We start from the raw sequence: 19,510 nt of genomic DNA, 5'->3' as shown, positions 1-19,510 counted from the left end.
AATTTTCTGTCAGAGAGGAATCATCTGATGATGAAGCCACTCCCATTGCTGATGAAGTACCTGTTTTAGAGGAGGCTACTGATGTGCCAATAGTGCAGCAGCCAGCGGCTGAAAGGCTCCCCATTGGAAAACCTGACCTATGTGTTTCCCCAAACATGGAGCAGCCAGAGTTGCCTGCCTTTACTGGTCTCCCGGGGGGTAGAGTGAATACAGAAAACTTTTTGCCTGTTAATTTCTTTCAGTTGTTTATGGATGATGTATATTTGGAAGAAATTGTTGAGCAGACTAATTTGTATGCGAAGCAGTATTTAAAGGACAACGCTACAAGGCTTAGGCCAATCTAGAGCTAGCCGGTGGATTCCCACAAATCTGGAAGAGTTGAAAAGGTTCTTGGGTTTAACGTTTTTTATGGGGCTGATAGGGAAGCCATCACCGTCTTCATATTGGTCTTACTAGTCCCTTGATGACAACTGCTGTATTTCCTGCAACCATGAGTCATAACCGGTATGAGCTTCTTTGGATGTTGCATTTTGTTGATAATGCTTTAGCCTTGCCACAAGATCACCCTAATTCTGATTCTACGATTAGACCGATCCTTGATCATTTTGTAGCTTGGCTTTCAAAGGTTTACGTTCCAGGCAAAGAAATAGCTGTGGACGAGTCTTTGGTCCTGTTCAAGGGTCGTTTATTTTTTAGGCAGTACATTCCTAGCAAGAGGGCACGATAAGGAATTAAATTGTATATGCTGTGTGGAAGTAGTACAGGATATATTTATAATTTCCAGGTCTACACTGGTAGGGTTTCCTGTATTGACACTCAATCCCCCTCCACCCACCCCCACATTGTCCCCCCACTTTGGAAGTTAGTGAGAAAATTGTGCGTGAACTTGGTAGATGACTGCTTAACAAAGGTCACCATTTGTACGTAGATAACTTCTACACTGGAGTGCCGTTGTTCAAGGAATTGCTCAGAGTGGACACTGTTGCTTATGACACAATCTGTCCTAACTGGAAAGGCTATCCAAGGGAGCTTGTCTGTAAATTAAAAAAACAAAAAAACTTGAGGGGACACTTCAGTGCCTTACGGAATGATGAGCTGCTAGCTCTGAAATTTGCAGACAGGAGGGATGTCTACATGCTAACTACTATCCATGATGATAGTTGTAGGAAGTTGGCTCTATATGCACTATTTCAAAGTAAGGAATAGTATGCACAGAGTCCAAGGGTTACCCTTAGAGGCAAGATAGTGGCAAAAAGAGATAATACTAATGCTCTATTTTGTGGTAGTGTGGTCGAGCAGTAGGCTTATCAAAGGAGTAGTGTTAAGCATTTGTTGTACATACACACAGGCAATAAATGAGGAACACACACTCAGAGACAAATCCAGCCAATAGATTTTGTTATAGAAAAATATCTTTTCTTAGTTTATTTTAAGAACCACAGGTTCAAATTCTACATGTAATATCTCAATTGAAAGGTATTGCAGGTAAGTACTTTAGGAACTTTGAATAATTACAATTATTATATATATACTTTTCACATAAAACACAAATAGCTGTTTTAAAAGTGGACACAGTGCAATTTTCACAGTTCCTGGGGGAGGTAAAGTATTGTTATTTTTAGCAGGTAAGTAAATCACTTACAGGTCTCAGTTTTGGGTCCAAGGTAGCCCACCGTTGGGGGTTCAGAGCAACCCCAAAGTTACCACACCAGCAGCTCAGGGCCGGTCAGGTGCAGAGGTCAAAGAGGTGCCCAAAACACATAGGCTTCAATAGAGAGAAGGGGGTGCCCCGGTTCCAGTCTGCCAGCAGGTAAGTACCCGCGTCTTCGGAGGGCAGACCAGGGGGGTTTTGTAGGGCACCGTGGGGGACACAAGTCCACACAGAAAGTACACCCTCAGCAGAGCGGGGGCGGCCGGGTGCAGTGTGCAAACAAGCATCGGGTTCTCTGTAGGTTTCAATGGGGGACCAAAGGGTCTCTTCAGCGGTGCAGGCAGGAAAGGGGGGGGGGGGGCTCCTCGGGGTAGCCACCACCTGGGCAAGGGAGAGGGCCTCCTGGGGGTCACTCCTGCACAGAAGTTCCGTTCCTTCAGGTGCTGGGGGCTGCGGGTGCAGGGTCTTTTCCAGCCGTCGGGACTTTAGGTTCAGGCAGTCGCGGTCAGGGGGAGCCTTGGGATTCCCTCGGCAGGCGTCGCTGTGGGGGCTCAGGGGGGACAACTTTGGTTACTCATGGTCTCGGAGTTGCCGGAGGGTCCTCCCTGAGGTGTTGGTTCTCCACCAGTCGAGTCGGGTCGCCGGGTGCAGTGTTGCAAGTCTCACGCTTCTTGCAGGGGTCTTTAAATCTGCTCCTCTGTAACAAAGTTGCAGTTCTTTTGGAGCAGTGCCGCTGTCCTCGGGAGTTTCTTGTCTTTCTTGAAGCAGGGCAGTCCTCTGAGGATTCAGAGGTCGCTGGTCCTTTGGAAAGCGTCGCTGGAGCAGGTTTCTTTGGAAGGCAGGAGACAGGCCGGTAAGACTGGGGCCAAAGCAGTTGGTGTCTTCTGTTGTTCTTCTGCAGGGGTTTTTCAGCTCAGCAGTCCTCTTCTTGTAGTTTCAGGAATCTAAATTCTTAGGTTCAGGGGAGCCCTTAAATACTAAATTATGGGCGTGTTTAGGTCTGGGGGGTTAGTAGCCAATGGCTACTAGCCCTGAGGGTGGGTACACCCTCTTTGTGCCTCCTCCCAAGGGGAGGGGGGTCACATTCCTATCCCTATTGGGGGAATCCTCCTTCTACAAGATGGAGGATTTCTAAAAGTCAGAGTCACCTCAGCTCAGGACACCTTAGGGGCTGTCCTGACTGGCCAGTGACGACTCCTTGTTATTCTCATTATTTCCCCTGGCCTTGCCGCCAAAAGTGGGGCCGTGGCCGGAGGGGGCGGGCAACTCCACTAGCTGGAGTGCCCTGTGGTGCTGGAACAAAGGGGGTGAGCCTTTGAGGCTCACCGCCAGGTGTTACAGCTCCTGCCTGGGGGAGGTGTTAGCATATCCACCCAGTGCAGGCTTTGTTACTGGCCTCAGAGTGACAAAGGCACTCTCCCCATGGGGCCAGCAACATGTCTCGGTTGTGGCAGGCTGCTGGAACCAGTCAGCCTACACAGATAGTCGGTTAAGGTTTCAGGGGGCACCTCTAAGTTGCCCTCTGGGGTGTATTTTACAATAAAATGTACACTGGCATCAGTGTGCATTTATTGTGCCGAGAAGTTTGATACCAAACTTCCCAGTTTTCAGTGTAGCCATTATGGTGCTGTGGAGTTCGTGTAAAACAGACTCCCAGACCATATACTCTTATGGCTACCCTGCACTTACAATGTCTAAGGTTTGGCTTAGACACTGTAGGGGCACAGTGCTCATGCACTGGTGCCCTCACCTATGGTATAGTGCACCCTGCCTTAGGGCTGTAAGGCCTGCTAGAGGGGTGTCTTACCTATACTGCATAGGCAGTGAGAGGCTGGCATGGCACCCTGAGGGGAGTGCCATGTCGACTTACTCATTTTGTTCTCACCAACACACACAAGCTGGCAAGCAGTGTGTCTGTGCTGAGTGAGGGGTCTCCAGGGTGGCATAAGACATGCTGCAGCCCTTAGAGACCTTCCCTGGCATCAGGGCCCTTGGTACCAGGGGTACCATTTACAAGGGACTTATCTGGATGCCAGGGTGTGCCAATTGTGGATACAAAAGTACAGGTTAGGGAAAGAACACTGGTGCTGGGGCCTGGTTAGCAGGCCTCAGCACACTTTGAATTCAAAACATAGCATCAGCAAAGGCAAAAAGTCAGGGGGTAACCGCGCCAAGGAGGCATTTCCTTACAATAGTACTTCCCTGTGTACATTTTGAACTACAATAAGCACATGGGTGGTGGTGATAGAGTAGATCAGAGGTTGGAACCTTACACTGCTGTTCGTGAGGCTTACATTTGGTAAAAGAAATTAGCGGTTCACCTCTTCCATTTGGCAACTTTTAATGCTTTTGTTGTGTTCAAGAATAGTTCTCCAGAGTCAAGGATGACATTTGTGAAATTTCAGGAGTCTGTCATATCGAGCCTTGTTGTGCTGGAACAGGCAAGAGTTCCTAGAGAAACAGTGGTGGAGGATATGGCTAGATTGAAAGATCACCACTTTGCTGAGCACATTCCTCCCACGGTCAAAAAATACTTTCCTGCTAGGAGTTGAAGTGTCTGTGCTCGAAGAGGTATCAGAAAGGAGACTCGTATGTACTGTCCCGATTGGCCTTCAAAGCCTGGGCTGTGTGAGGGTGGCTGATTCAGGAGTTATCACTCCCAAAATAATTATTGGGAACTAATGTGAGCATAAACTGCCTGTTTTATATTTTCATATGTCCAGTTTCACAGTTGGCATTACTATCATCTATTTAGTTAGAGCTTTTGAGTTTCTAGTTTTGTAGTTCTTTCTAATTAGTGGTTTCTTTCTTGATTTAAAAAAAATAAAATAAAGTGATGGGGGTGTGCATGGAGTGGCGCTTGGCTAGCGGTATGCGCGGAGTGACGCTTGGCTACCGGTGTAAATAGTGACTTGCTGTTGGCCACTGCAACACACTGCTAGCCAAACGCCAGTCCACACACTCCCATCAGCTGGTGTGATTGCTGTGTCAGGCATTGGGCATACGAAAGTTATGAGCCCTTAAATAGCACTGTCTGTTGATGCAAGTGTTGTAATGTGCTGGGACCGCAGCTGAAGACGTGAATGGTCTTATGCAAGTCATGTATAAAAGGTGTGTGAATGGACTGTACATCGGTTGGTGCCTTGTCACGGCTTTACAGCTCACGAGCTGCGAGTCATTAGTTCCGTTTTTTGGCCTTTGTTATTAACAGTGCATTTCATTTTTGTGAAATCTCGTGTTGATAAAATTTTATCTACTGAACCATCACTCACCCCCATGCCAAATCCAACCAGTATGTGTGGTAAAAATGAAAAAACCTGCTCCGCTGTAATCAGGCATAACAGCGCACCTGTGACATGCTAGGTGTCTCGGGTGGGAGCCCGATGGTGAAGCATGCCACCAACTTGGTTGGTGGCTGAGGAGTCTTTTTAACATAACCTAAGTGGGTCTCTTCACAATTTTAGTTTAGAACATAACAGAAGGACATGGACATATCCAAAAGTTTTTTTTACAACACTACCTGTTATCCTGGGGGATGAAATGGATCTGCATTTTTGGTCCCAGCTGCGGCGGTCATCTAGGGAAACCTACCAAACCCAGACATGTTTGAAAACTAGACATCTGGAGGAGTCCAGGGAGGTGTGGCTTGCACTGATCCCCCAACATTTTCTTATCCATACTCCATGCAAACCTCAAAATTTGCTTTAAAAAAAAAAAAAAAAAAAAAAAAAAGCATTTTCTCCTCACTTTTCTTTGTAGGATCACTGCGGCGGCAAAAATTTCCCACCACCCAGCGTTCCCCCTCAGTCTCCCAAGTAAAATGATACCTCACTTTGTAGTGTAGCCATTTTTAGTGCCATTTTAGTGTAGCGTTATGCACGTTAGGTTTTCATACTAGGCCTCTGTGCACTTTACCCTAGACACCTTTTTATTTCGCCTTGCACTGTTATTTTATAATAACCAGTTTTACGGTCTTGTTTTATTCTTCTATCACAATGCTTCGCCTAGTTCAGCTCTGTGTTTGCTAACACTACATTCTTTCTCACTATGTGCTTCAGTCAAGGCTACAGTCTGGTACATTGCAGGTACACGTGGTAGACGTTTAGTCTCTGGTGTTCGTAGACGATACACATCCTTACGTAGGGACCTCTTCTTGGAACATCTGCGTGATAGTTATAAAATCACTTTCTGGTCCTAGTAAAGGCAGAGGGAGATTCCGACCAGGAACCTACAACTAGATTCTGACTGCTCCGTTGCCGACGCTGATGCAGCTTATAGGCCTTTGCTCAGGTATGAGGATTGATGTCCTCCTGGGGAAACCTGAAAGGTAGGCTTAGAGCTTCCCATGCTGTGCTCATAATATAACTTAGAGAGAACTTAATATAACTTTGATAGCCTTATTCTTGTGCTTCACTCTCACCGTTACTATTTTAATCCTACTGTGTTGTTTTGTTCTGGTTATCGCAGCTCATGCCTTACTATATAAAATGCAGTCGTTTTATTAAACCAATCTTTAAAACTTAAACTGCCTTTGTCATTGTTATATGAGACTGTACTATGTATGAGAGCTCCGGTTGTGACCTAAGTGACCACGACTTCCCTGGGAAGTAATAAGATGTCATGCGCTCGACTGCCCAATTGTCCCTTCCCTACAGGAGAGACAAGGCACTGCTAGTTAGGCGGAGCATAACCCGGATTTGGGGTGACAAGGGTCCTTCACCATGGGTCAGACTTTGTCCCTCACACTGTGAAACGATCTTGCCGCCCAAAAATCCAGTAGTCTCATTAGGATAATGAGAGCCTACGCAACAACTTGTGTGGGTCCCCAAAGCAGAGTCAGCCTAAAAATGTATAAATTTTTTTTAAAAAAACAAGGAAAAAAAAAAAATATTGTGCTTATCAACTCGCTGTGCTAGCCCTTTGATCTCTGCACATTGTTGGCCTTTTCCTGTTGCAGGCACCTGGGCCACCCACACAAGTGAGGTATCATCTTTATCGGCAGACCGAGGGGAACACTGGGTGGTAGGAAATTTGGCCCAGCACAGTGATCCTTCAAAGAAAAGTGTGGAAAATGTGATATTTTTTTGTAGCTATATTTGAGGTTTGCAGAGGAGTCTGGGTAAAAAACTGTTGGGGGATCCATGCAAACCACACCTCCCTGGACTCCTCCGCGTGTCTAGTTTAACACAAATGCCTGGGTTTGGTACGTTTTCCTCGATGACCGTCGCTCCTGGACCAAAAACGCAAGTGAACCCCCAGCAAAAACAGGTAGTTTTGTAATAGATCATCATGTGTCCATGCTGTGTTTTGGGGCATTTCCTGTTATGGGCACTAGGCCTACCCACACAATTGAGGTACCATTTTTATCGGGAGGCTTGGGGGAATGCTGGGTGGAAGATAATTTGTGGCTCCTCTCAGATTCCTGAACTTTCTATCACCGAAATGTGAGGAAAAAGTTTTTTTCTTCTTTTTTTTTTTTTTTTTACAAATAGAGGTTTGAAAAAGATTCTGGGTAACAGAACCTGGTGCGAACCCCACAAGTCACCCCATTCTGGATTCCCCTAGGTGCCTATTTTTAAAAAATGCACAGGTTTGGTAGGTTTCCCTAGGTGCCAGCTAAGCTAGAGGCCAAAATCCACAGCTAGGCACTTTCCAAAAAACACGTCAGATTTCAATGTAAAAATGTGATGTGTCCATGTTGCATTTCCTGTAGCGGGCATTAGGCCTTACCCACACAAGTGAGATGACATTTTTATTGGGAGACTTGGGGGAACACAGAATAGAAGAACAAGTGTTATTGCCCCTGGTCTTTCTCTACATTTTTTCCTTCCAAATGTAAGAGTGTGTAAAAAAGATGTCTGAGAAATGCCCTGTAGTTCACATGCTAGCATGGGGACCCCGGAATTCAGAGATGTGCAAATAACCACTGCTTTTCAACACTGTATCTTGTGCCCATTTTGGAAATACAAAGGTTTCCTTGATACTTATTTTTCCACTTATATTTTACCAAATAAATTGCTGTATACCCAGTATACAATGAAAACCCACTGAAAGGTGCGGCTCATTTATTGGCTCTTGATTGTGTACCTAGGGTTCTTGATGAACCTACAAGCCATATGTATCACTGCAACCAGAAGAGTCTAGCAGACTTAACTGTATAAGGGTAGTAAGGGTGAAAGATGCCGCACCTCCGTAAAGTAACACCAGACTTAACTGTATATTGCTTTAAAAAAAAAATCTGACGTCGCAGGAAAAAGTTGGAATAAAACGTGGAGAGAAATGGCTGTTTTTTTTCACCTAAATTTCAATATTTGTTTTATTTCAGCTGTTATTTTCTGTAGGAAAACCCTCTACACAAACGACCCCTTGCTGAATTCAGAATTTTGTCTACTTTTCGGAAATGTTTAGCTGTCCAGGATCCAGCATTAGTTTCATACCCATTTCTCGCACTAACTGGAAGGATGCTGAAAGCACAAAAAAGTAATAAAAATGGGGTATGTCCCAGTAAAACGGCAAACTTGTGTTGAAAAATGTGGTTTTCTGATTCAAGTCTGCCTGTTCCTGAAAGCTGGGAAGATGGTGATTTGAGCACCGCAAACAATTTGTTGATGCCATTGTCAGGGGAAAAAAAAAAAACACAAGCTTTCTTCTGCAGCCCTTTTTCCCATTATTTTATTAAAAAATAACTTTTGCTGTATTTTGGCTAATTTCTCAGTCTCTTCCAGGGGAACCCACAAACTCTGGGTATCTCTAGAATCCGTAGGATGTTGGGGGGGGGGGGTGGAAAAGAAGGGGCACAAATTTGGTATGGGTAGCTTATGTGGACAAAAGGTTGTGAGGACCTAAGCGCGAATTGCCCCACATAGCTAAAAAAAAAGGCCTGACACACGAGGGGGGAAAAGGCCTGTCAGCAAAGGGGTTAAAGGAGCCGTAACCAAACATTGGTGTATAGCCAACAAAGCTGCATTTCCTTGAAAATTACTAAGAACCACAGAAGAAACAGTACCAAAGCTGCCTATTAACTTGATCCGCAAATCAGCAGTTTCATGTTCATTTTGTATTTGTTACATACCACCAGTAATATCGCTGAGGAGGGTGTACAATGCATAGTGGTGTATACCCTAGGAAATATACGTCCCTGTGTGGTACAATCGTCCTAGGTGGGACCACACCAAAGGAAAGACACAGTCAATAGTCCATGTTTAATTTGGGGTGTTGTATGAGGACAGATCGCTAACGAAAAGAAGGGGGATCCATGTTAAATTGGGAATTTAAATATGGCCTTTCACTTTAGGCTGATGCAGGTCCTATTTTGTTTTCTTGCTGAAATATTAGATATACTTTATTTTACACACAGCAGACGTTTAGATATTTCTAAATGGAAGTAACCACTATTAGTGTTTTTAGAGTTTAAAAACAGCCCTAGTAGAGGAAAACATCTATTGGTTAAGAAACTACAATATCTTTAGTTTACTCATGGTCTCAAAAGTGTTTTTTCTTTAAACCCTATTTTCTGCCACAAAGAAAATAACCACAAAAAAAAACCTCAAAAGTTTGGCTCATCACTGACAGCCTATTTAATGGTCAAGGATTTGTCCTCCGTGTACTATATGCTGAAATATTAAAGCATATGTGGGACATCTTCCACTTGCTTTTGATCGCCAACTTTTGATTGTGTTTCTGAACAGCTCAAACCTGGTTATTCAGTCACTAACAGAAATGTGGCTACACCGAAGCACAGTAAATCACAGAGGTCAATAGTTGCTGAACTTGCACTCAATATATGCTGCATAACACTAATGAAGATTATCAGTGTTTTATATGCACCTGAAAATCACTTCATAATAGCAAGTATGCAGCTGTCCAAAATTAAATCAAAAGCATCAGGAAGGTGACTATTTATCAAGAACTGTGCAAAAAGGTCATGGCAAGAAAAGAAAGATCAAGTCAGACAAAGAAGAGTTTGAACTCACTACAGGGTGATGGCAGATTAAGGAAATACCTGATATTGTGTAAGAGAAAATGCGAATGATAGCAATCTATAATCTGTAGTGGACAAGATTAGTTTCTTAGATTCAGTGGAATCAAGAAATAAGCAATATTAATTAAAAAGAAGAGAAAAAGGGTTTTCCAGATAGTAAATGGAGAAGACAGATCCACAGAAACTGGATTAGACAGTAGAAAAAAATAAGACATCTCGGAACAACCAAAAACACCTTATGGGTTTTTTTTTGGTTTTTTAAGAAAAGAGGATCATAAAGGAAATATTAAAAAAGAAAATACAATAAATATAGTTGGAAACACTGGCATTCCCAACTGAATTAGATCAAGAGGAAAGAGAGAAGACAGAGAATCTTAGGAGGAAATAATACAGTGATACAAAAAAGATGGTCCTGCTGTGCTCATGCACTTAACGGACCAAGGGAACATGTTCTGCAAACTTTGCTGGAAGACAAAACTTACATGGCTCAAATACCACAACTTGAACCAACACACTATGTTAATACTTACGGAGTCAAACCAAAGAGAGACAAGTAAAGCACAAATAAATTCCAAAGTACCATAGGAGGATCCCTGCCGATGAAGTCCTATCCTCCTGGGCACCATAGCGAGAAATTCACTGCGGTAACATGGAAAGAAGAACTGGATCCTGCAAGAGAAGGTGTGGGATTAGAAAAAAGATTAATGGAAAATGAAAAGATGGATCAGTCAGAAGAGAATAATAGCCGTCACCAGGTAGAAGGAAGGTCAGATCCTGGAGATAAAGAGAGAGTAGGAAACTATTGTAGAGAAAGAAAGTATATGGAAGGAAGTGCACATAAACAGAAAGTAATTGATTAGGTGAGCTAATTGAGGGGGAAATAGAGGATTATAAAAGATTAGCAAGAGGGAAACCAGAGAGGCTGCAGGAATGATCAGGCAGATCGCATTTTGATCTGTCAGGAATGAAAATTGCTTACTATTTGAAATGTTATTGCCATCTTCTAAATGTAAGACGGAAAATACTTTCACTTCAAAACCTTATCTGGAGCCCTGCTGATGTGTATAACCAGCTCACATGAAACACTGAAGGGCTTAACATGGTCCTTATATAGACATTGGAAAAGATAATGTGGCACAAATGGATGCTGTTGCATGCCCTCGAAAAGTTAAACAATTGAGCAGTTAAGTGGTGTGCCACCAACCGTTCATTAGCCATTGAATGGAAGTAATGATGGAAATTTGAAGTTAGGGGGGCACACGCATAAAACTGTTTGATGATTTTCAGCAGAAGGGGTCTTGAATTTGAATCACTTGGATTTTGTTCACATTTTATAAAGTGTCCAGTGAAAGTATGACATGCTGAATAATCGTAATGCATTTGTCACATCTTACAAGCTTAGTGAATTACCTCTTGGAGCTCAAACAAACAAAAGAGAGCGACCATATGAACCAGGTCCTATGACTCACCCATGAGATTTTCCTCACTGGTTGGTGTGAGACAAGGGCACCTTCCACATCTTCTAAATTTAGCAATCAAGGATAGGCTCATTCTTCCCTTCTGAGACAATGTGTCCATCGGAAGTGTCCCAAAGATGCATGTCGATTTCTTGGCTTTCATAATAGAGTTGTGTACTTGCGCAAGTAGATTTTTGTTGAAACGAGGATGTCCCCTGCATAGAATACAGGCAGGTTTACATGCCCAGAATGCCCAACTGCCCGTATGTGTAGTATCCTGACTTATTTTGGCCTGAGCATTACACTAATCATTGTGTGTACAGAGTCCTAGGCCTGTCCCCGTCTATGCAAGGCCCTGGATCTCTCCAGTGGCTTAGAGGGGCAACTAGATATTCCTTCATACTGGACAGAGGACTAATGTCCCTGTCCTGGGTGTAGCACATAAAGGAAGTTGTGGTAACAGCATTTCACGTTTTTGGATATTAATAATGGGACCAGAGCGTTTTAACTGTCACTGAGAGCTTGGCCTACAGGCCCCTCTTGCATAAGGTTTCACTGCTATGTGTATGCCTATAACCTTGCACTGACATCCTATGTGTATTACCAGTGCATGTGTAGTGTGTGTAGCATGTATGCAATAGTCAGGCTCTGTGTCTGAGTGAGCCCAAGTAGTAAGGGCAGTGGAACCATTCTGGTTCCTAGTGGGAACAGCTTCACAGATTGTGCCGCTGTCACTCTGACTGGAGATGGACCTGCCTTGTGAACGACATCAATGCGATTGGGTATGCACTACTGATATCAGTCGGTGGAAGGGGAGTGCTGAGGGATGTGGGCCAACAAGAGCCGTCCCAAGCTGAGGTGGCGTTTCCGAAGATGATGAGCTCACTCTTGTCGGAGTTGAGCTTGAGGCAGCTTTCTCTCATCCAGGTGGCGACGGCTTCCATTCCTGAGTGGAAGTTTCTTTTGGCCATGCCTGGGTCTTCTGTGAGGGAAATGATGAGTTGTCTCTCATCGGCATATGACACGATGTTTATACCGTGGCTTCTGACGAAGGTGGCAAGAGGGGCCATGTATACGTTGAACGGTGTGGGACTCAGTGAGGATGCTTGGGGGACTCCGCAGTGGACTCCTGTGGGTCTGGAAGTGTAGAGCTGGAGTCTGACCCTCTGAGTCTTCCTGGCGAGGAAAGAGTGGATCCATTCCACGTCTCTTCCGTGGATTCCTATGTCGTGGAGCCTGGTGTGCAGAGTGCTGTGGGAAACTGTGTTGAATGCTGCGGAGAGGTCGAGGAGTATGAGTGCTGCGGTCTAGGAGTAATCGGATGTCACTGTGGCTGCCAGGAGGGCTGTCTCTGTGCTGTGGTTGCTGCCAAAGCCGGACTGGGAGCTGTCTAGTGAGTTGTTGGCCTCGATGAAATTCCATAGCTGTGCGTTGGTTGCATTCTCCAGTACTTTGGTGAGGTAGGGTAGCAGCAAGATGGGCCGGATATTCTTTAGTTCTGATGGGTTGGCTGAGGGTTTCTTCAGGAGAGGGCGCATTTTGGGGTGTTTCCAGTCTTCGGGGAAGGTGCCTGTGTTGATGGACCAGTTGATTGTGTTCCGGGGCGATGGATGTGCTGGCTCTGATGTCTATGTGGTGCGGGCAGGGATCTGGGGGGCTCCAGAGTGACACCCTTTGACCTTCACTTTCAGTCACACAAGCTTACACGTACACCCACATTCACCTTCTCTCTCACATAAAGAAACATTCACCCGAAAGCATGCACACAACATACATTTAAAAGTATTTTTTATTTTACCTCGGCTGCCACGAAAGGTTATATTCCAGCTAATTGTACTCCATTTTAATTATACTCATAGTGAATATTGTAATATTATTCACTATTCGTATCATTTAAAATAAAATAAAAAAAAGTAACCGAAAACAAAGAGTGGCGCTCCAATCAACACCCACAAGCATGAACTGACACTATGTTCCTAGCATTGATTTTGCCACCTCTGAGGCTATGGGTCGCAAAAGGCAAACCAAGGGTCACTGTTGTGACCCCTAAATGACATCCATGTCAAACATCTTTCCTATATGTAGCTAGGCCAGATTTGGAAGTTGTTTTCATAATGAAAAACAACTGTTGGAAATTAAAAGTGTTGTGGCCTTGGATCATAACAATTTTACTTGTAGTGTATTAGCATGCAAATATGGTCATTAGTCTGTTGGCCAGTGCTTTCTCCAGTATTTTGTAATCCAAGTTGAGCATGGATAGGCAGTGGTAGGATTTGAAATATAAGGATGGCTGGAGGGGTGGGGCGGTTGTAGCCAAATTTGGGAAGTACCACTATGATCGCATCTCTGGTCGACTGCAGGAGACATCCCTTTTTCTTTGCAGCCTCGAACACTGAGAGGATACATTGTGCGTTGTATGTAGTGTACAATTCCACAGAGAATCTATCAGAACTGGGTGTTTTGCCCCTGGCTAGTTGATACCTTTTTAATCTCTGCAAGTGTCAATTCTATAGCAGGTCCGGAGGCGAGGATTATGCTTCTTCTTTGCTGATTATCATTACAAAATCACAGCAGCCAATCAAAACAATTTTATTAGAAAAACTACAACTCCCATGAACCTCACATATTTCCTCACTACCAATGGGCGGCCGTACTGCTACATAACCGTCCTAGCCGCCATACTTCCTCCTCTTTCTTTGCTGCTTGTGATAAGTCACATTTTGTTTTCTCTTAACGCGTTGGGTTGTTTAATGTGTATTTCTGGTTTTTGGCAACTGTGGTGACCGGAGTCTAACGCGTGCAGCATATACGCTGCCTGCCAGTCTCTCCTGCTTCACCACCAGCCGTTCTTTTGATGTGTTTGCACCCGGCTGGGTGTCAGGAGGCTGGGGAACGCGCACTCACAGCGCAAGGAAGTTAGTCCTTTCTCTGACTCGCCCGCGCTCCTCGTGCTGTGGGCTTTTTCGTCCGTTCGATTATACGGACAGCAAGCCCATGCTGAGACCCAGCTGTTTTAGATCAGCTCCTGAGTGATTCCCGGTTGAGCAGAAGAGTTTCCCACACGCCCACTACGCCAGGGCTGAGGGGGAAGTTTATATATTTCAGCACTACTTATTGCTACATATATATTCCTCCTAAAGGGGGTTATAGAAGCCTTTGCTTCTTCCTCATTTGTTGCCTCCTGTACGGCCAGGTCACGGTTGGGGATTCCCCTCTCCCCCATTGTACTCTCACCACAGCTCCTTCATAGTATTTCGGTTCTCCAAAGCCATGAGCGAGCGTCTGACGCCGGAAGATGCAGTATTCATTAACGAACAGGAGGACCTTCTCCTGGCTGAGGATATTGTCCATGCCCTGGACGCCTCAGTGGCGCAGTCTGTGAACCTGGCTGTTGCGTTGCAGCCTATCGCTAGACAACTCAAGCGCTATGCCTTGACTGTCCCTCCATTTGGCAACCCCATGCCCCTTTCCTCCACTAATCCAGAGACGGTCCCACCATCCCTAGGACCTGAATGACCCCATTCTGCGCACATGGCCCGGCTCTCAGTCCCCTCCGACCACCAGTATTCGGCGCAACCATCCACCAGTGCCCAAGCCCTCCTCTATCCCTCCCCAGACGATGCTTCGGACGTTTCTTCGTCCCAGTCGGATTCCGACAGTTAGTAACGTCCCCACAAGCGAAGCAGACACTCCGTTGACGGCCAGCGTGGTCCCACTCCTTCTGAAGCCTCCGGCCCTTCCTCTGCCCTCAATTTTAACTCTGAAGATATCATTCACCCCAGGTACTCTGACTGGGCCCCTCTTCCAATAGTGACTGATTATGCCCATGCCCGCATCAGGGAGCCCCTGGACAAAGACGTCCGGAGCCATCTCTGGTCTGAATGTCCACGTCCCGACATCCCCGTAAGGTAGCGCGGACTCCAGAGTTGGCTCCAAACTTAGCAACTATCCTGAAGCGCTCGGCAAAGGACCCCAAAAAAGGTCTTGATAGGTCCTGGACCTCTCTGGTCCACTGTGTAAGATCTTCGTGGTGGCGGCGAAGGAGTCCGGTTCATAGGTGGATCCCAACACTGGCCGGATGGGAGCAACGCACACTTTGCCTTTTAGGCAATGCCAATTGCGCTATCTCCATCTAACGGAGGAAATCCATCCTACTTCGGATCGACCCGAGGTTGGCCAATCTCGCCAGTGCAGAACCTGGACCCTTCGCCGATGGTCTCTTATTTGGCAATAAATTTGTTAAAGACCTGGGCAAGTTCGTGCACACTTTCACTGCGATGGATTAGGCTCAAACATCGATGAACAGGGTCTTCGGTAATCGAGTTTTTGCCAAGGCCGGCAGACTTCGAGGACGTCTGTCCGGCTGCGGCCCCTCCAATACTCCTGACAAGGGATTCTCAGCTACCCGATGCATATTCTACCCAGCCAGAGCTTGAGCAGGTCGTGCCCGCTTCAACAGAGGCGGTTTCAAGCCCACCTACAGCTTTGGCTCCACCACTCAAGGTAAGCCTGATCTCACCTGCTCAGGTAGCTCTATGGGGAAGCACCAGGTTTTTCCTAGGCAGGTGGGCGACATTGACATCGGACCAATGGGTTCTAGAGACGGTCGCAGGTTTCCACCTAGAATCCTTTGGGGTATTCCAGCAACGGTCTTTACCTCCTCCTATCCATTTTTCCCAACTCAATCTAAATTTTATTCGGCAGGAAGTCCAACAGTTGCTACTCAAGGACGCAATTGCTCAGTGCTAACCAGATCCTTCAGGCGACTGCAGCAATATCTTTACCGTAAACAAGAGGGATGGAGGGTCACGCCTTGTGATCAACTTGAAGGAGTTCAATTCCTAGGTTCTCTATCGGCATTTCAAGATGGAGGGAATACATCTGCTCAGAGACATTCTGAGGGAGGGTGACTGAATGGCACGCCTCGACCTGAAGGATGCTCATCTCACAATCCAGATATTTTCATCTCACAGGAAATACCTTCAATTCCAGTGGGACAATCAATGGTTCCACTTCAAAGTTCTCCCATTCGGCCTTTCTTCAGCACCCTGGTGTTTCACCAAGGTTATGCGTCCCATGGTGGAGTCTTCGAGTCAAAGGGGTCAGGATGATCGTCTATCTCGACGATATGCTAATAATGGAACAGGATGCGCTACTCCTCATGAAACATTTGAATGGGACCATCCAGTTGCTTCAGGAGCTGGGATGTCTGATAAATGTTAAGAAATCCGCTCCAACACCATCCCGCCAGATGGAGTTTCTGGGTTTCCAGATAGGATAGAAGAAATAGTCTCTCTCTTCCGGCTCAGAAATTACAGTCAATTCGGAAAGAGATAAGGTCCACGCTCCAGAAGGACAAGATAGCCCTGCGAGTTCTAGCCAGGATAGTGGGGCTTTTGGCGTCCTCTATACACGCCATATTTCCTGCGCCCCTACATTACAGGGCGCTACAGTGGCTAAAAAATGCATCTCCTTCAAAAGGGCCTTGCGTATACAGAACTCCTCTCCCTCACTGGAGAGACACGCTACGAGCTTCAATGGTGGCTCGACCACATGGCAACGTGGAACAGCAGGGCCAATTTTGGTACTCTTCCAGATATTCTGGAATCAGATGCCAGCAGGTGGGGCTGGGGAGCCAGATGCGATTCAGTCCCGACCAGGGGGTGCTGGTCGCATGAAGTCTCAGCTACATATAAATTGCTTAGAGCTTTTGGCAGGTTCGTTTGCCATAAAAACTCTGGCTTCTCGTTCCAATTGTTGCGTTCTACTGCGCATGGATAATGTCTCAGGAATGCGATAAGTCAACAGGCAAAGCAGGACGAGGTCGCGGGTCCTAGCAGAGATTGCAAAGCCGTTTTGGCATTACCGTCTCCAGAACCGGATCTCAGTGATAGCAGAGTATCTGCTAGGTCGGTGCAATTCAATAGCGGACTGGAACTCCAGGTTCCTCAGGGAGTCCGAGTGGAAACTCCATCCCTTGGTGTTTCGAGCCCTCCAAGCCAGATGGGGTCAGTGTCACATAGACCTTTTTGCGTCTCGCCTCTCCCATCAGCTACGATGGTTCTACTCATGGAGACCAGATCCTCTGGCAATAGCCACAGATTACTTTCTCCAGCAGTGGACAGAGCCACTCCTGTACGCTTTTCCCCCTTCGTCATGATACCCAGGGTGTCGTCTCAGTTGATCAAGCAGAAGGCAGAATTGATTCTGATTACCCCCTTTTGGCGAGCTCAGCTGTGGTTCCCAGTTCTTCTGGGGATGTCCAGAGAGTGTCCAATCCAAATTCCCCCAATCCCGGAATTATTGCTGGATCCAGCAGGGCAGACCCATCCTCTTGACCCAGGGCAAATTGCACATTATGGCTTGGCGAAGATCAGGCAACGCTGGAGTTTGCCAGGCCTTTTGGAGCAGTCTAATGCCTTCATATCAGCGTCTTGGTCAGACTCCACCCATAGGCGGTATGCCTCTGCATGGCACCGGTGGCTGGGTTGGTGCAACTCTCAGAATCTGGATCCCTTGGGGGCCCCAGTTGTTACTGTAGTCAATTTTTTGGCAGAACTGGCGTTGGAAGGCCTAAGTTTTGCACAGTAAACACTTATAGTCAGTCAGTCAGTCTAGCATGCTCAGCACCAGCAGTTCAGAAAACATTTGGTACTTATATGCTCACCAGTGACTCTAGCTCCCCATCCAGGACCACATACTTGCCTGCCGTGTTAATGTGTTGCACTCTTAACATACTTGGCCCTGGTGCTATCCAGATAAATGTTCTCCTAGGAGAGGCTGAAAGGATCATATTGAACAACTGTCCTCTCCATTTCTAGAGTAATTTGGTTTTTAGGCTCCAGTGAGGTGGGTTTCCTGTAGGTATGACATTTATATGTGCCTGCATCTCAAAGGAAAACAGGCTGCATTACAAAAAAACAAAAAAGATTTGCTTTATTTAAAAGCATTCAAAGGCATGCTGGCCCCAACATGCCATCATCCCCGGTGATTGTAGTCATTCACAATGGGTCAAAGATTAGCTATTAGGAAATCGCAAGTGCTTTTTTGGTACATCTGGCTCTTAGTACGTTTTCCTGCAGAGGACAAAGACAACTCTAAAAGGAGTGGGTGGAGTGCGTGTGCTTTCAGTAGAGACAATGCCTAGAAACACAACAATGTTGTTCTCACTCAGGAGGTGAAAAGTTTTGATCAAAGATGAAATGTTGGTTGAGTATAAGCAAATGTGAAAATTACATATCCAAGGCAAGCTTTACTCTATTTTTTCAGCGTTATTGTTCAATCACCAAATTTATAACACAAACAGTTTTTAAAATGTGCAATAAAAGAACTATGTAAACATACCAACCACCTTATAGCGTGGCCTTGTTATCCACATAATAATATTAAGCTCGTAAGGGCCTTCAACCTTCCTGAAAGAAGACAAGACTCACTATCCCGCATACTATCGTTGCATGAGGCACTCATTAATGCAGTCTTGGTTGCAACCTCAAATGACCAAAGTGTTCTATGATTATTTCTCACTTCATGAAGAAGGCCCCATCGGGTTCAAAATGATTTGTGGCCATCGATAGTTTGTGGCAACATAACAAGTGATATAGATATATTGATGCCCAAAAGAAATCTGCAAAAGCATATGAATGAAGTGAAATTATGAATTTTTGAAAGAATAAAAAAGCATTTTAATTAAGTTTGAATGGGATTGTTCATTAGAAAGATTAGGTTCATTAAAAAAGTATTATAAAAAAGGTATACACCTACGGGTCACATGGTGGTTATGACTTGGATGGCATCGTGAACAGATTTACAGGGGTCCCTTGCCGGTCAGACCCTTCAAATGAGCATGCAGATCAACAAGGCAACAGAGCATATTGAGGACGGTGTAATTGAGCACACCTCTGTTATAGAGAATCTATTATTTCAACATATTTTTTCTGGGGCATCTCAACAGGTGACAAGAAGACTATAAAGAATCTACAATGTTGCAGTTCGGTGTATGAATGGCACGCCACAACATAAACATGTCTCTGACTGCACTATTGCAGCAACAAAGCAGCATAACTTTTTTGTGTCCACTGCTTCTAAGCACACAATTAACCCTGTTCAACACTAATCTCCAGATCAGCTTAAAAAATAATACAAGCTTGCCCTAAGTCTGTTTAGGATGCAGAGACTCAAATAAAACATGCAAGACACATTGCTTTCATGAAACACTGGGTTATCTTCTGCTTAAGCACAAGTGCATAATGGAAAGTTATAAAACAGAATTCAATATTAATTATCATGTAAATTAATTTTGTTTGGAAAATAAAGTAGTCTTAACATGTTCATGCCATTATCCTATGTAAGAAATCTGTCATCATCTTAAGACAATGGGTTAAGCTGCCCTGTGTGTATTATTTGACTACAACTTTATAAGCC

The 19,510-nt window shown here is 45.2% G+C and overlaps 1 protein-coding gene across 3 annotated transcripts in view; it reads right to left on the bottom strand.

Moving 5' to 3' along the window:
- Positions 1-19,510, bottom strand: part of ZNF513 (zinc finger protein 513) — a 98,931-nt gene that overhangs the window by 59,983 nt on the left and 19,438 nt on the right. For 2 of the 3 annotated variants that reach the window (XM_069233579.1, XM_069233578.1), the window contains one exon: positions 10,213-10,301. The exons of the other annotated variant lie outside the window; for it this stretch is intronic. In XM_069233579.1, coding sequence (XP_069089680.1) covers positions 10,213-10,258 — 46 coding nt within the window. In that variant the 5' untranslated portion in view covers positions 10,259-10,301. The remainder of the gene's footprint in view (positions 1-10,212; positions 10,302-19,510) is intronic. 3 annotated transcript variants of the gene reach the window in all.

The sequence above is a fragment of the Pleurodeles waltl genome, chromosome 5 (genome assembly GCF_031143425.1).
Source record: "Pleurodeles waltl isolate 20211129_DDA chromosome 5, aPleWal1.hap1.20221129, whole genome shotgun sequence".
NCBI classification, from domain to species: Eukaryota; Metazoa; Chordata; class Amphibia; order Caudata; family Salamandridae; genus Pleurodeles; species Pleurodeles waltl.
The sequence above is the reverse complement of the archived record's forward strand: the minus strand, read 5'-3'. Positions and strand labels throughout refer to the sequence as shown.